Raw genomic sequence first — 17,741 nt, 5'->3', positions numbered from 1 at the left:
CAGAATAGTGGACCTGCCTTGAGCATATTAGTCTATTCGTAGGTAATATTGATTTAAAATTAAGAACAAAAGCATGGCCATATATAAGTAAACAGTGTACTGAGCCCCCAGAGTTTAGAATATTGGCAAACATTTCAAGAAAAGCAACACAGATAACATGATCTGAGAGGCAGGACTGGCTCAGACTCCAAGAGGGTGTGGTGACTAATTGAGTCACTGTGTTGAGTATGGTGCCAAACAGAAACTGCAAGTCAAACTGCCATCACCCTTGGAAGCCTTCGTTAGATGGGTCAGGAATTCCATGGCTTTATAAAGCCCTATTCTCGGTGCTGGAAGAAGAGGGAGCTCAGCTGTCAGGAACATTTGCTGTTCTTCCAGAGGAGCCAGGTTCCATCCCCAGCATCAACACAGTGGTTCACAACCATCTGTAACTCCACTTCCAGGGGATCTGACAACCTCTTGTGGCCTCCATGGGCATAGTCGCACATGTAGTACACAGACATACACGCAAGCAGAAAACTCATACACATAAAACAAAAGAAAAAAAAAAAACATACCTCCCATTCTGGACCAGATGTGGTATCACACACCTTTAATCTCAGCACTCAGGAGGTAGAAGCAAGCAGGTCACTGTGAGTGAGAGATCAGCCTGGTCTACATAGTAAGTTCCAGGACAGCCAGGGCTACATAGTGAATCTTTCTCTCAAACACACAAACAACAATAACAACAATAACAACAAAAACACCTTCCATTCCAGGTGAAAAGCATCAGAAGGTAAAATCAGGCAAGCAGAAATTCTGTAGAAAGAGGCACACTTTCTTCTTCTTCTTCTTCTTCTTCTTCTTCTTCTTCTTCTTCTTCTTCTTCTTCTTCTTCTTCTTCTTCTAAGATTTATTTATTATTTATACAATGTTCTGCCTGTATGTATACCTGCACGCCAGAAGAGGGCACCAGATCTCACTATAGATGGTAGTGAGCCACCATGTGGTTGCTGGGAATTGAACTCAGGACCTTTGGAAGAGTAGATGGTGCTCTTAACCTCTGAGCCATCTCTCCAGCCCGAGATACACTTTCAAACAGCCAAAAAAAAAAAAAAAAAAAAAAGTAACTGATGAGAAAGGCATAGCAATGTAGGAAGTCCCCATACCCAACCTGGCATCTGGGGGAATCCCTCACACCAAATGCCATCAGCTGGTGTAGTCAGTCAGACAAGGACCCTCTGGCTCAGGGCTCAGCTCTCCCAAGCCTTGCTCTCTTTCCCCAGCATGCACTCTCAGGCCTGGATCTGAGCCTCTATATGTAAGGACAGTCCTGAAAGGAAGTCTACTGTCTCTGCTGATGGATGCCAGGGAGATTTGACAGCAGGGTCTCTGCTCTAAGTCTCTTAACCATTGATTGGTGAAATATCAGATGGACAAGGACATGTGCCTGGAACACCTCAATGCACCAAACAAGGAACCAAGAACAGAAAGCAGAGACAGAACTCAGGATGAGGTGCAGCTGGCAGGTTCAGAGATCAAACTCAAATAATAAAGAAACTATGAGGTCCCTGAGTACCCAAGGTTAGCCAGTTTTTTTTTTTTAAAGCCCATCTTGGATGAGGAGAAAGCTGGCAAAACCTCTAATCTGAGTAGTGCCTCATGGTGTCATTGTTCAACCAGCACATGGCAAGAGCCATAGGCATGGTCAGACCTTGATCTGGCAACCCTAGGCTAGAACATTCAACACAAGAACCATGCCAAAGGGTAAAGAAGCACCCTTGCCGACCACTGCCAGCAAGACTCACCTTCATGCTTGGTGCCAGGGTCGGCCCTGGAGGCGTGGGACAAGTTTGGAGGCAAGGCCCACAGCCTTCCCTGAACATTAGGCCCTTATGATCGTGTAACAGGCTTTCTGAGAAGAGGGAGGTTTATGGGTGGGGGGTGGACTCAGAAACCTTGGCATCCTGGCTCTTGGGTGATGGGCTGGACAACCAAGAGACTCTCTGAGAGTTAGAGGGAGGTCCTCAAAGCCAGCGCACACAGAGTGGTGGAAACCGGAAGGGGCACTTGGAGCTGGTTCCCTCAGACAGAGGGAGTGCCTAAGTGGTGGTGGGCCGCAGACAGAGGCCACACTGGTCTACCGCCAGCCTACAGGGCAGCTTCCAGCCTTCTGATGGCTATGTATGAATGGAAGACTGTGACACGGGCTGTGAGAAAGTAAGGGGGTGTGGGGTAAGAGGTCAGAGAGGGGGCTACCAAGTCAGTTGGCAAGGAGCTGACTGACTTGAGACCCTTGAGATCCCGTCTCTTCTTTACCCCAGGGTCTGAGGACGACCTCACACTCCGCGCGGCACTCTATAGCCTGCTTTTCCACAGCCATGCTGACCAGGATGACTGGGAGATGGGCCTTAAGGTGCTGGATGAGGCTGTGCATGTGCTGCCAAGGACAGCCCACCGCCTGTGAGTGCCCTCCCTCCGAGCATCCCAGGATGCTCTTCGCCCTGCCTCGGCTGGGCTTCCTCATCATCCCTTTCCACTGAAGGACTTCACCTCCTCAATAAGAGCCATATAGATAGCACAAAACCCCAGCTAGGTCCCTATCTGGTCCCATCCCTGCCAACAGGGTCGTAGGCAGCGGTAGTTCTGCAATGCCGTGTGTACGCGTAGCGCTGTTCCATCCCAGTGTTGACCAGTCCTTTCCTATTCTCTAGCTTGATTTTCAAACACATGGTCATTGTGAAGGCCAAACTCGGCCAGAACTTTAGCATGGAAATCCAGAAGTTCAAGGATGAGAGTGAAGACTACTTGGCAAACATGTGGTACCGCCTGGCTCAGAACTCAAGAAACATCTGTGGAGAGCTCACCTGCTATCAAAACGCTATCCAGGCACTGCAGGTCTGTGCGGTGTCCGTGCTGCTGCTGGTGGGTGGGTCTCAATTACAGAGACGACTGTGTGGAAAGCCTAAGAACTAGAGTCTTTCTGGGTCAGCTCAGAGGGAGCCACCGTGTAGTTAAGGCCTGGTTGAGGGCGGAGACGCCCTTCTGCTGATTCTTCCTTTAGTGGCCATCCTGGAAAGGAGAGCCCCAAGGTAAATGTCCCGAGGCTCTCTGGAGCCTGGGGTTGCTGAGAAAGCAGGGCTCTGCGATGCACAGACTGGGACAGGTAGGGCTTGTTGTCACACTACCAAAAGGCCAAAACAGACATCCCATCTGTTGCACTTGAGTCACCCACTCAAGTGGGCAGGGGCTCTGATTTCAGACTCGATGACAATTGGTTCTCCTATAAGTGAAGCCCACACGGGGCTACCTGAGGTCCTGAGTACGAGACCAATGGTGTCCTGCATCTCTGAATTGAGAAGGCTTGTCTGTTTCACAGGCCCCAAGAACATCCCTCCTGTGAGGACCTGGCTGCTGCAAGGACCAGGGCAACTCTTGGCAAGGGAGCAAGACCCATCTCAGGCTGCAGGCTGTGGCTTCAGGGACATGACATAGTAACATGTAGTGAAAAGGAGCCCCTGCAGTTTTCTTGCTGGGTTTTAGGGTCAGGCAGTAAGTGGGCATCTCACTGAGGAAGCTGGAAGGGTAGTCCCTAAGATGGGGAAGCCACCAGGCTGTGCTAGAAGAAGGGCAGACAGCTCAGCACTTGCAGCTAGACACAGGAAGTATGTCTCTCTTCAGTGACTTTGAGTCTCGTCCTTGAATTTTGTTTCAATTTACTTACTACATATATGTACTTTTGTATATGATCTGTGTGTAGTGTGTCAATATGTGTATGTGTGTTCATGTGTGCAAATATGACTATGCACGTGCCATAGCATGCCTGTGGGGGTCAGAAGACAACCTTATGTGTCAGTCCTCACCTTGTACCTTGCTTGAAGCAGGCCCACTGTGTGCACCAGGGTAACTCAAGCTCCTGTCTGGGATTCCCACCTAGCTGTAGGCATGGCTGGGTAGGCGTACCCTGTCACATCCACATTTTATGTGGGTTCTGGGGACTCAAACTCTGGTCTTCACATTTGCTCAACTAGCAGTTTACCCACTGAACCATCTCTCTAGTTCTTTGAATCAGTCCTTTCTTCCTTCCTTCCTTCCTTCCTTCCTTCTTTCCGTACATTGCAGTCTCTAGTTAGATCTCAAGGCTATCAACAGTCTGTTTTAAGAATATTTTATCATCCTTCCCACTCCCAAATTGTGCCTGTCAACACTCACTCTCCTCCCCAACCCCTCCTGCCCCAGAGGTCATTGACCCACTGTGCTGCCCTGGACCTTTTATAGGATGAAATCAGACCCACCACGTGGCAATCATGTCTGGCTTCTTTCAATAAACATGCTATGTTGCAGTCACGTTGTATTGTGTGACTGTCCTGGATTTTTTTTTTCTTGTAACTAAGCAACACTCCATGGGCACACATACACCTGGCTTGTTAGTTGTTTGTCAAGCTCTTACGTTGTTTCTTATGTCATTTGGCTCGGGTGAGTAGGGTTTTTGTAAACGTGAGTACACAGGTTTTTGTTGTTGTTGTTTGTCTTTTTTGTGGACCTATGGTATTGATTCTCTCAAGAATGTACCTAGGAGTGGAATTGATGGGTCACATAGTGACTCTGTGTTTAGCTAAAGAAGAGCTGCCAGATCACACACTCGTGGATGGCACCTTTTCTTAGTATTGCTTGTAGCACAATGTTTTTAGTTGTGAAGAGGTCCATTTGGTTTTTTAAGAGTTTTCTTTTTCTTTATTTATTATGTATACAATGTTTTTTGTCTGCCTGTATGCTTGCATGCCAGAAGAAGGCATCAGATCTTATTATAGATGGTTGTAAGCCACCATGTGGTTGCTGGGTATTGAACTCAGGATCTTCGGAAGCACAGCCAGTGCTCTTACCTCTGAGCCACCTCTCCAGCCCCAAAGAGGTCAATTTCTATCTCCTATTTTGTCATTTGTGTTTATATTATAGCAGAGAGAGCATTTTGAGCCAAAGTTGGGCAGATAGATCCTTTGTTCTCTTCTGAGAACTCTGTGGCTGCAGACCTTCCATCCAGGTGGCCTGTCCATTTTGAGTTAGTGTGTGTACAGGAGGCAGGTCCAGCCATAGACCCTCCCGTCAGCCTTGCACTTTTTAATGAGAGGTTTTCCCTCTTCCTCCTTAGCCCTTCTTGAGGCATCCATGCTTTCCCATGCTTGCACAGCTTTTGTCTCAATCACTGTGTACATGGCTCATTCTGGGCTCCCTCTTACCTCCATGGGATGCCTCCTCCCTTCTCCACTGGGATTCAGTTTCCACTGGGTAACCTTAGGTCCTGCAACCTGCCTGGGGTTCACACCCTACTGGGATACTGACCACTACCACCCCATACCCTGTGACACTTCCTCCTCCCAGAGGTTTTCCTCCTCCTCCTCCTCCTCTCTCCCAAGGCCTGTTCCCACTGCCAACAGCACCCTGTCCAGATTGCTAACCACCCCCACCCCACCTGCCTACAGCATGTGTTTGTGTTTGATTTTCTTGCTTTGAGTCACCCATGCAGGAGTGAGCATGGACTCGCCTCCACAGGTGCTCATTTCCCAGTGAATGAGAGGGTACAGGCATGCACTCCGAAAAGCTGCAGAGTCAGCAGTAGAGGTGAGGGGGGCCATGACTCTAGGTCCTTAAAAGTGTGGAGGTGATGCCTTGAGGATGGGTCAAGGAAGAGGCCTGGAAAGGAAGGGAGTGGACAGCAGGTCAGCATACTAAAGCTCTGGGCTTGCCTGAGCCTCTCTCTCATCTTGGAGGCTGGCCTGCATTTTTCAATGATCATAAGGCAAGTATGTGCTGTGCCACATCTTCGGCTGTAGTTTCCCTGACACCCCTCCTATGGGTCCACAATGAGCCACGGAAGCAGTTGATAGTTCAGATAAAAACTGTGCATGCATAAAGAGGGACATATGGCGTCCTCAATAGAGAGATTAGCCCCAGGACCACCCATTCAAGACGTCAGATTGGTCAAACTGCCTTGCAGGGAGCCCCGATCAGGATCTTTACCAAGCTCTTGTTTTCTTGCCACACCTCTGCCCACAGCTGGTGCCCTCAGGGAGTCTTGGTTGCAACATGAACCATCAAGTCTGCTATAGGTGGCTTTCCCTATGCTAACTCATGTCCCACTGACCCGATTTGTGTTATATCCTGATGACGTTTTCCTGTCTTGTCCCAAAGAAGCCAGAGAGCAACTGGCAGAAGATAGACTACATCGTGGAGTTCAGTGAGTGGATGTATTATAAACAGTTCCCTCTAGAAGACGTGGTCACCCACCTTGAGTGGGCCATCGAGCTTCTGCTATCCATGAAACCCACTGAAGACCCCCATGAGCCAGAGCCCAAAAAGGAAGGTAAGGGTGGCCATGTTGGCTTCTCCTGGCTTACTACTGTTGGCCCTATATGGGTCCAAAGAGAGCAGGACATAGTGGGACTGTTGCTGGCCCACCGGTGCCCTCGGATGCAGACATGCTTTCATTTTTGGCTTACAGCAGTTAGGAGTCGGGAAAGGGATAGGGTGGGAAATGGCAGCACCTGTGTGCAGGAATAGCTGCGAGCCTCTCCATTCAGCATTTAACCCATACAGCCAAACACAGCAGGCCAAACCAGCTAGGAAGAAAGCAGAGCAGGTCAACCTATGGCCTACCATTCCGACTGGTGTGAAGGTTTCAGGTCACCACTTGGGCACCTGCATGAGTACCAAGTCCAAGGCCAGCAGCCACTTGCGTTGCAGAAAGTGACTCTTACCTTGACTCCCAGACAGAAAGAGAGAAGTCTGGGACACAGGAAGGCTACGTGGAAAGTAGCCCTGCTGGAGAAACTCCGGTCTGGGGCAGGTGGCAACACACCACTAGGTGTCTGGTGATGGACAGGAGGTTGGGTCAGCGTTATAGGTCAGAAGGAGTGATATCCCTCAGGCTGCAGGATCCTAAGCCTATTCACGAGCACAGACTCACTCCCACCATTGCTGTGCAGGGCAGGCCTCCCCTGACCAGCCTGTCACAGGGACTAGAATGTCCTCAAATCTGGAGACAGTGTCCCTGGACCAGTTTCGAAGTGTGAGACAGCTGGAGGCCCTGGCCCGTGTGCACATCCTGAGGGCCTTGATGGTGTCCCCGGGCTCCTCTTCCTATGAAGATGACTGCTTGATGGCCTACAGCTTCCTCAGGCACATCTGGCAGGTGAGAGAAGGCTGGAGATATGGTGCTAAACAGTGAAGATCCCTACCAACCCCATCCTCCAACCCCCTGGGAGCTGACTCTGAAGGGCTTCTTACTGCTTTCTCCTTTTGGACATTACAATAGCATGTTCCCGCCAAAGAAGTCAGAAACTTCCCAGGTACACTGTAAAGGCCTTTGAGAGGCACGCAGACATCTCTTTTGGCATCATCCACCCCCTTCTCTCTGGTGAAAGGACTGTCAGCATCTCCCTGGGCCCTGCCACACTCGTGTTCTTTTGGGGGAGGCCTTGGGGGCGTTGTTGCTGTTGTTTTAAGATTTACTATGTATACAATGTCCTACCTGCATGTGTGTGTGCAGGCCAGGAGAGGACACCAAATCTCATTATATTTGATTATGAGCCACCATGTGGTTGCTGGGAATTGAACTCAGGACCTCTGGAAGCGCAGACAGTGCTCTTAACCTCTGAGCCATCTCTCCAGCCCACACACTCTTGAGGCTCCTTGAAGAGGATGCTCCCCAAACTCACCCTAGCTCTGCCATCCACCTAGCACAAAAACCTGTAGGTCTGCATCTCTGGCCAAGCAGCCCTCTGGGGTCTGAGAGCTATCTCCAACTATTTGCAGAAAGGTTGGATAAGGGTTATGTCTTTAATCCTCTCAACTTGTATTTCTCTCACCATGGACAGATTTCCTTGACAGCGGGAGGAGAACTAATTCCAGAAAAAAATCTACAAATAGCTAGTTCACAGTTGTTATTGCCAAAAAAGGAGAAGGAAAAAGGGAAAGAGAAGGAGAAGACGAAGGAGGAGAAGGAGAAGACGAAGGAGGAGAAGGAGAAGATGAAGGAGAAGGAGAAGACGAAGGAGAAGGAGAAGACGAAGGAGGAGAAGACGAAGGAGGAGAAGGAGAAGACGAAGGAGAAGGAGAAGGGGAAAGAAAAAGAGAAGGAAAAAGTCAAAGACATGAAGCAGGTGAGTGGTCTACATGGTATGTCCCTTGCCTGAGGCAGGAGGTGGAGCCCCAACCCCAACTCCACCACATTCACCTTGTGGTGATGCCTCATGATCTTCCCATGCCTCGGTGCCCACTTCTGTAACACATGCTATCCCCACTCCCAGGGCCAGAGCCTCCAAGGCCTGTGCTAGAGGCCAGCAGCCTGCCCTCTCCATCTCCACGTTGGCCCACAGAGGCATCCATGCCAGTAAACCTTGCTTTCTCTCATTCACAGATTTCAACCCCAGTTTCTAGCAAGCCACCTGACGATATCCCCAGCAGCATAGAAGAGTGGGCTTCCTACTCCTGCCCTGAGGAGCTGCTTTTGGTGTTCAAGCAAGACAGAAGTGACTCTACGATTAACTCATCAAGTCTCCAGAAGCCGGTGAGTGGACAAGCACACCAAGGCCTGGTCACTGGAGCAGACACTGGAGCAATGAAAGGAACTAAAATAGTTGTCCCCAAACAGCATGAGTGAACCCCACCAACCTACTGACTAGGAGGAATATGCCAAATAATTCCATATGACTTTGTGTCAAAAGGGACTGTGCTCTGTGACCAGGTAAGGCTCTGCCCAAGGTATAGCCCTGAGTGTATACTCTTGGAGGGCTCTAGAAGAGCTGGATTTGCTATGGAGGAAGGACCATGTTACCTCGGTGGTGGAGATGGGGGAAGGTGAGGCATCCAGAGGGACCGCAGTCCCTGATGATCCTCTCGTTCTTGTGGTCATGGATGCCTGGTTTGTGGAGACTTGTTCACCAGGCCTATGGAAGAAGATAGGAGCAATGCCAAGTCTAAGCATGGGTACCTGGGTATGGATGTGGTGGGAGGGGGCTTCTCACAGATGCTGGCAGCTGATTGGAAGAAAGAGGGTGTGGATGAGAGGGGCCTCTGTAGCTAGGGGTGCTGAAGGTGGAAAGCTGCTCCTTTTTAACACTCACTATGAAACTCCTGCTTTACGGGTCTTGCAAATAAAGCATCTGTGAATGCTGCTGCCCATATTTCTGGACCACGGTGTGGGGAACTTGGCAACGATGGTGAACATTGCCAGTTGGCAAATTGCATCCCAGGGATGCTGGGCTAACTCTCACCCCTGCCCCTGGTGGGAGAGCTCCTGTTGCCCACACCCTTGCCAGCCAGTGCTAATGTGTATGTGATGGCATCTCCAATTGGTACAGCAATGCTGGGTGCCCTGTCAGCACACCCTTGTCCTTCCTCTATCCAGCACACTGCCATAATTTAGCAAATGTTGTTTTTCTTGTGGAATCAAAGAAAAGAACAGGCTTGTTCTGAGAGGGACACTCTGCCAGTCCTATACACAACTGATCACTTTGTGAGTGACCTTTCCTCCTATGGTGGGGTCTCCTGTATAAAAGTGTTAACTTTAGTGTTATAGAAATTAGGAATCATTTCTTCTGTGCTTTCTCGTGTCCTTTTAAAAAAAATTGCTTCCCTTTCTGAGGTCATGGATAGTATCCTACAGTATTCTCACACAAAGAAACAATATTCTTCCCCTGTATAGCCTAGTGTCAGATTTAGATCTAGTCTACTTCACATTATCCGGATGTAGAAGGGTCAGGAGCCAGGCGGCCCTGGGCACATGCCCGCTGGCCAGGCCATCATCTTTCCTCAGTCTTAGTCCTGTGCTTTTCTGTACCTTGTTCACTATCCAGTTACCAGAAACTCATGTTTAAAAACACTCGTCTAATGTTGCCAACATCCCATAAACCAAGCCCAAAACCACAGGAAACATTAGCTCCTTTTCTCCAGACTTGCAGTTGTATACATACACAAAGAAACTCTGCATTTGGTGGATCACCAGTTTTAATTAGAAAAAAAAAATTAAGTGGAATATGAAATCAATGAATTAATAGGTGTGTCCCTCTTGCAGATCTGCTGACAGCCACAGATTGTATATGACAAAGCTAACCCTGTATTGATGGATAGGAAAGAACGCATCCCACAAGCTCGTTAAACACCTGCTCAGTGCTGGGCACTGTGCCAGGCAAAGCTAGGTGTATTAGTCAATGTTTCTTGCCGCTGTGACCACAACACCTGACGAAAGCAACTTACAGGAGAAAGCGTCTATTTTGGCTCACAGTTTGAGGGTGCAGTCTATCCTAGTGGGGAATCCTGGCATCAGGAACTTTGGGCGGCTCTTCACGACCCACCAGCACTCAGGAAGCAAGGAGCAATGACAGTCATGCCAAGCTAGCCTTCTCCTCACTATACAGTCCAAGACCCTAGTTCACATTAATGTGGGTCTTCTCACCTCAGTTAAGCTAATCTAGATAATCTAATCTCTCAAAGGTATGCCCAGAGACTCATCTCCTAGGTGATTCTAGATCATGCCAAGTTGACAACCAATCTTAGTCATTTCTCTAGGGGGCTAGAGTGCTACCCCTGCCTGTGACCATGCCTGTTTGCTGTGTGTTTTTACAGACGTACAGTTTGTACTACATAGACCATTTGGCTAAAGCCCTGCAGAATATGTTCCTTCATGAGCTCAGCATCCCAATCCTGCAGCTGGGTGTCCTCATTGCAGATGCTGTGGTGGAGAGCAAGAGTCTTGCAGACCTCTACCACCTGCGGTTGGTACCACTTCTTTTACCTGCAGCGGTGAACATGACAGTCTGTCTAAAATAATATAAAAACAAACACCACCTTAGATATTCATTTTGTAGCCGATTGTTTTGATAGTAAATTCCTAAGATGGCCAGACAATGGAATGACATCTATTGTAAAAGCTTACCCTGCTCCTTAGAGAACACTTTGTTTTAAGGAGACGCACACTGAGGTGTTTAAGGATCAAGGGATACTGCACTTCCTGGCAAGGGCCCTGGAGAAGGAGAAATGGGGGAGAGAGTGATAGAGAGCGTGGTGACGGGGTTCACTCTGGGGAGGAGGAATACACAGATAATGTTTGAGTGTGTTTGCCTGATTATATCCAAATGAAGTGCTTTAAACAAAACCTCAGTCTGAGTTTCTTGTTGGGAGCTATGGCAGGATTTGGCAGAACCCAGCTGACTATTGCCTATGACGATGCCCCAAAATAAACTCATAGTACGTAAAAAATGTGAGTGAGTAGATGATGGAGAAAACCGCCGCCCAAAGTTTTATAGAACCACCTAGCATGTTTTACTATGCTGAAACACCAAAGTGCAAGTTTTAGTTTAGCAGCTCTGATGAAGCACACTGAAGCCTGCACCTCTTCCTCTGAGATGACAGCATCCTCTGAGGCAGTGCCTCCTCCCTCCCCACCTTTGCCCTCAGGCTTTTACAGGTGTGTTCCGATCTGAGGTTGCATTCGGCAGCAACTCATCATGAAGAGGCGATCGGACAGTCATACTTTGGAGACATGGAGCAGGCCAGGTATGTGCAGTGTTTGCTCCTGGGTGTGGGACCTCCTCTTTCCAGCAAAGTACAATCCAAGCTCTTAAGGACAGCTCTGGGGAAACACAGCCCTTGGCTGTGTTTCTTCTCAGTACCAGGCCCATATGGCTACCGAATCCTCAGTCTGGTGCCTGGGGGTCCTGGGCACAGTCTCTAGGCAGCAATATCTGGGAGGGCGGTCATAGAGAGGCCTGTGAGTTCCCTCCATGGTTTTAATGACAGGTTTGGGGACTGCTGAGCTGGTGGGGTCTCACCAGAGAAAAGGGAGTCTGTGGGACAAGATGGGGAAAAGCTGTCTTTCTCCAGTCCCAGACTCCTCCCAGGAGTGTCAGGAGAGTCAGGAGTGTCAGGAGTGACAGTGCTGAGTGAGGCACATATTTGGTTCTGGGTTCTTGGGTTACTCTGAAGCCCTTGTGGTTGGCTGACAGTAGGCTACCCAACAGTTAAATTAGCCAATTACAGTTCCTGTAGCAATCCTTTTTAGACTTAGAGACCACCTAAGAATACATAAGAATACATACATAGTACTATTATTGTTAATTTTGGCAACATGATTTCCCCCATATATAAATTATATGTTCATTGAACACATTTTAGAAAACAGGTAAAGAAGAGAATAAACGTCACTGCAGGCCCCGCCCCTTGGCAGTTATCCCTTCTGGGGTTTTGCCATTGTTCACCTGGCTGGTTATGAAAATGCAGTTCTGCTCCATGCACTTTGTCACCCTGTCGCCTTTGGCAACAAATATCTGTCTACAAAATCATCTTCATGCTGTTAGCAGAATCATCTATCTGTGCCTCCCTGGACTGACTGTGAGAGTGTTTGCTGAGTCCTCTCTGCCCTCAGATGGGTTCCAGAAATGCAGTTGCCAATGCTAAGAGAGGCTCTTGCCTCTTCCTGTTCTTGGGTTTACTCGGAGCTCCTGCTATGTCATGTAGGAGGCACTGCAGGTGGGCGGCCGAGGCAGAAGGGCGACCCAGACAGGAAGGGTTTGTGCCAATGGTGATACCAGGGCTCAGGGTACAGAGAGGCCTTGGTTCCAAGTGCACATAGTCAGGGAGTCCTGGGCAGTTGGGGTGAGCAAGATTTGGGGATCTGTGAAGTGACAGCATTGGGGTGGAAATGCCAGATGCCCTGATGAGAAGAACCTTTGTGTGTCTGGGAGCATGGCCAGACTGAGCTGAAGTGATGCACTAGCCCACCTCCCTATGGACTGCTGTGGCTGTGGTGTGGTGGGTGACTCTGGGCTGGGGCAGGTGGTGAGGGAGAAAGAGCAGCCATGGGTGAAGGAGCCACCCCGCTGTTCTATAGGAAACCCTGAGAGCCAAGCAGTTTTACCTTTCTGGAGGGGTTGCCAGAGGCAGGTCTGCTGTACATTAAGCTCTCGGAGCTCATTAAACTACACATCAGCTTGCTAGACAGTTCCGGAGAGAACAAGCTGCAGGTGTCCTTCCGGGAACCAGACTGCCACCCACTTTTGGTTTTTGTAGACATGTGTGAACCGTGGCTTCTCCTGGCTGAGTTAACTTGCATTTATTTTTATTATCACTTATTATTATTTATTTTTTACATATACATTTATATTATTACACATATATACAATAAACTACCTACAGCAAGAAGAACCAGGAAACCTTCAGGAAGTAGATAAATGTTACGTTCATAGTGTTTTGGCTATTTGTATTTGGCAACTTTGACGAGAACATCTTTCCTATCTTGGTGCATCTAAAATTCTGAATGTAAATCAATATCTATCACATCTTGTCATTATCAACTTAAAACATCTATCTAGACCTAAAAACATCATAACCCCTAAACAACTAAACTTAATTATAAAACTAAACTATCTGGTCTTCAACCCCATCAGAGACTTGAGACAGAATTAAATTAATTATCTGAGTAGACAGGAAGTGAGGCTAAGCAGCCTCCAAAATGATAAGGACAGTTTGATGCCTTAACAGTCTCCCTAAACTCTCTATAACACTGAAGCATCATCTTCAGCCTTCTGGCTTTGACTATACATGACACTGATCATTGTCACCAGCCATTTACAGTTCGTCTGTTATATGATGCTATTTCACTTCAATTAGCTGCAGGAAAGAGATTACATTTAAAAAAGAGAAGGACAGGGACCCTGTGACAGAAGACAGCCTGCCAGCCCTGCACGAGCAGCTGGCTCCAACCCGCTCTGAAGAAGTGAAGCCATTGATAGCACAAGACAAGGTAGGCTGGCAGTGCCACTGTGGGACCCATAGTGCAGGAGTGACGCTGACTTAACCTGACTCTGCTGCAGCAGGATCTGAAACCCACAGATGACATCGGTTTGGCTGTAGTGTAGGACTGCCCCAAGAGCCAACGAGCCACAGTTGATTTGTGAAGCGCTTGCTGCATACACTCTTAGGTGTGGCTTCATGGGAAACTCAGAGATCTGACCAAATTCATTCCACCCTGGGACCCTGGATTTCCTCAGGGAAGGCAAAAAACTACATGTCAGACAGATCACCTGGGGCCTGAGAGGCAATTTAAAGAGTCAGCAAGCTAGAGGTAGAGTGTGGTTGATGAATTCTCACCTAAAATACTTAAGTCTCTGAGCTTGGGCAAGAGGGAGTGAAAAGAGTGAGGATTTCTATAGAGCAGAGTATGCATAAGGGGGTCTGTAGGCTCTTGAAGGCTCTGTTGTCTCGTCACCATGAGCAGGAGAGATAGTAGTCATCGCAGAGAGCCTTAGTTCCTCAGAGCAATGCCAGCTGCTTGTGAGCCCTTTAAAGTCAGCACTTGTGGTGTGGTGGGGCATGCCTGACACACGGTTTGTTATGGGACCTAAGCTCAGAACAGCCGGTGGTCAATCCCACACTTTGTTCAGCTTCAAGGACTCAGTGACCCCACCCACAATGGGAGTGGGGGGATGCTGACGGGTACGCAGGAAAAGGAGAGAAAAACACCGCCGCTGTACACAAGGCAGGCCCGTGGGCCTCACGACAGGCTTCCTGGCTTCACTCACAGAGGGGAGGCAGGCCTGCCAAGCCAGGCAGCTCAGCAGCTGCTATAATCAGCAGTGGGAGAGCAGAAAGGATAAAAAAGGAGAGACAAGGGTCCCAAAGGGCTGGGGCGTGTCAGAAGCCAACAAACAGAGGCCTAAGCCTGAGGTTTTGAATACAGCATGCTGGGGACATCCCTGTGGCAGTGCAGCATGTGGCACACTGGCCTTAGGATATCTCTGCTTCTAAGCCAGAGCGTGTCACAGGACACAGACTGAGGACAGAGCATCTTAGGGTCATGGTGTCTCATAGATGTTGAAGATAAATGGAGAGACTGGCAGGGGCCTGGATGGGACATCTTACCCCCAGCTGTGGATGCTCAAAGGGGAGGTCCTGCTGGAGTTGGAGCTGCACCAACCAGCACGGCTGCTCCTGTCAGAGGCCCAGCAGGGCTTCCAGGTAAGGTGCCTCACCCATCTCCACAGAAGCCATCTTGACCCGGGCCTGAACTTTTCAGATGTGTTCCTGCTCCTCATCTGAGGACTTTAGGGGGCATACGTGGCTTCTCAATCTCCACTGAGTCCCCCCAAAGAGGCTTGCATTAGCAACCCCCCCCAGGGCACTGCCCAGAGCCCAGCTCTCAATAGGCTTGGAAGCATTAGCTGCTCTTCCTCCCAAGGAGCTCCTGCCCGCTAGAGGGCCTTGCACCTAGACCTGAGGCCACAGTGCCCACTCAGTCCCTAGATTGGCCTTTTGGGTCTCAACTCCAGAAGTTCCAAACTACACTTGGCAGGGCTTTTCTTGGGTTTTTTGTTTGTTTGTTTGTTTGTTTTGGTTTGGTTTGGTTTTGGTTTTTCGAGACAGAGTTTCTCTGTGTAGCTTTGGCTGTCCTGGACTCACTTTGTAGACCAGGCTGGCCTCAAACTCACAGCGATCCGCCTGCCTCTGCCTCCCAAGTGCTGGGATTAAAGGCGTATGCCACCACAGCCTGGCCTGGCAGGGCTTTTCTATCCTTGGCTCTGTCCCCAATGGACAGTCGACCTTGGATAGTCTGGACGGAAGAAGCTGTTTGTGTTGTCCGCTCTGTTGATGCCATTCTCCAGAGTTACAATCCCCAGAGCCCCACCAAACCCCTGCAGACAGACGTAGAATTGCCTTCAGCGGGCAGATGAAGCCAAGACCCTGGCACCACCAGCCTGTGGCTTGTTCAGAAGAATTCAAGGAAAATATGAAGACCCAGCAGTGATAGAAAACTTAAGTGGCACCAGAAAGCTGTGAGCCCATGCTCTGGCCCATACAGTGAGAGCACGGGTGCAGGTACCAGAGAGGAGACAGGCATGTAAGTAGCAGGGTTGGGACAGATGTGCAGGTGCCAGGGTATAACTGTGTAGATGTCATGGATGAGACAGATGTACAGGTGCCAGAGATGTGTTATATGGGCAGGAACAGGGAAAGGGACAAGTGTGAAGGTACTGGAAAGGAAAGAGATGCATGGGTATCAAAGAGGTGACAGGGAGGGAGGTATCGGAGAAGGAAAATGTGTAGAGGAATAGGGAGGAAACAAGTATTCAAGTGTAGTGAGCAGACAGATGTTCAGGCACAAGGGAAGGGCATGTCTCAGTTAGAATTTCTACTGCTGCTAGAAAACATCATGACCAAAAAGCAAGGGGAGGAAAGAGTTTATTTGTCACTTCCATAACGCTGTCCATCATCAAAGGAAGTCGGGACAGGAACTCAAGCAGGGCCGGAACCTGGAGGCGGGAGCTGATGCAGAGGCCACGGAGGGGGTGCTGCTTGCTGGCTTGCTCTTCATGGCTTGCTCAGCCTGCTTTCTTTTTTTTGTTTTGTTTTGTTTTGTTTGTTTGTTTGGTTGTTGTTGTTGTATTTTCTTTCTTTTTAAATTTTATTAATTTATTCATATTACATCTCGATTGTTCGCCCTTCCCCTGTTTCCTCCCATTCTTCCCTCCTCCCATTTCTCTCCTTCTCCCCTCCCCTATGTCTGTGACTGAGGGAGACCTCCTCCCCTATATATGCTCTTAGAATATCAAAGTCTCTTCTTGGCAACTTGCTATCCTTCCTCTGAGTGCCACCAGGTCTCCCAATCCAGGGGACGTACGTCAGAAGGGGCACCAGAGTTCGTGTGGAGAGTCAGATCTCACTCTCCACTCAACGGTGGAGAATATCCTGTCGTCGGCTAGGTCTTGTAGGGGTTCGAAGCTTACTGCCTATATTCTCCTTGGATGGTGCCTTAGTTTGAGGAGGACCCAGGATCCAGATCTGCCTGTCATAAAAGTTCTTCTTGTACGTTTCCAGGACCCTGTGGGTCCTACTATTTCCCCTTTCTTCCATGCTACCCTTGCCTAAAGTCTCAATCAGATGTCCTCTCCTCTGACCCACTTTCTTGGTAAGTAAAGATTTTCATGGTATGTATTCCTTGGACTAGTGTTTTGATATAAGTGAGTATATACCGTTTGTCTCTTTTTGCTTCTGGGTGAACTCACTCATTATGATAATTTCTAGATCAATCCATTTGTCCACAATTTCGGGAATTCCTCGTTTTTAATAGCTGAGTAGTATTCCATCGTGTAAATATACCACAGTTTCTTAGTCCATTCTTCTACTGAGGGATACTTAGGCTGTTTCCACGTTCTGGCTATTATGTATAAAGCAGCTATGAACAAATGGGACCTCATGAGGCTGAGAAGCTTCTGTAAGGCAGGAGACACTGTCAAGAGAACAAAGCGACAGCCTACAGAATGGGAAAAGATCTTCACTAACCCTTCATCTGACAAAGGTTTAATATCCAAAATATATAAAGAATTCAAGAAATTAAACACCACAAAACCAAACAACCCAATTGCGAAATGGGGCTTGGAACTTAAACAGAGAATTCTCAACAGAGGAATATCAAATGGCTGAGAAAACACTTAAAGAAATGCTCGTCCTCGTTAGTCATCAGAGAAATGCAAATCAGCCTGCTTTCTTAAAGAACCCCAGGACCACCAGCCCAGGCATGGCACCACCCACAATGGGCTGGGCCCTCCCCCATCAATCACTAAGTAAGAGAATGTCCTACAGGCTTGTGTACAGTTTGATCGACGGGGGCATTTTCTTAATTGAGGCTCCCTCATCTCAGACGACTTTAGCTTCTGCCAAGTTGACATAAAACTATCCAGCACACATGGCAAAGCTGACTCTTAACAGCA

At 48.7% G+C, this 17,741-nt stretch overlaps 1 protein-coding gene across 1 annotated transcript in view; it reads left to right on the top strand.

Moving 5' to 3' along the window:
• The window catches only part of Cfap46 (cilia and flagella associated protein 46), an 84,886-nt gene that overhangs the window by 35,830 nt on the left and 31,315 nt on the right, over positions 1-17,741 (top strand). The window contains exons 26-35 of the mRNA XM_051145550.1: positions 2,304-2,442; positions 2,694-2,877; positions 6,169-6,340; positions 6,963-7,168; positions 7,854-8,138; positions 8,396-8,545; positions 10,603-10,751; positions 11,434-11,532; positions 13,645-13,777; positions 14,845-14,991. Coding sequence (XP_051001507.1) covers positions 2,304-2,442; positions 2,694-2,877; positions 6,169-6,340; positions 6,963-7,168; positions 7,854-8,138; positions 8,396-8,545; positions 10,603-10,751; positions 11,434-11,532; positions 13,645-13,777; positions 14,845-14,991 — 1,664 coding nt within the window. The remainder of the gene's footprint in view (positions 1-2,303; positions 2,443-2,693; positions 2,878-6,168; positions 6,341-6,962; positions 7,169-7,853; positions 8,139-8,395; positions 8,546-10,602; positions 10,752-11,433; positions 11,533-13,644; positions 13,778-14,844; positions 14,992-17,741) is intronic.

This window comes from Acomys russatus, chromosome 5 (genome assembly GCF_903995435.1).
Source record: "Acomys russatus chromosome 5, mAcoRus1.1, whole genome shotgun sequence".
Taxonomy (NCBI): domain Eukaryota; kingdom Metazoa; phylum Chordata; class Mammalia; order Rodentia; family Muridae; genus Acomys; species Acomys russatus.
The sequence above is the reverse complement of the archived record's forward strand: the minus strand, read 5'-3'. Positions and strand labels throughout refer to the sequence as shown.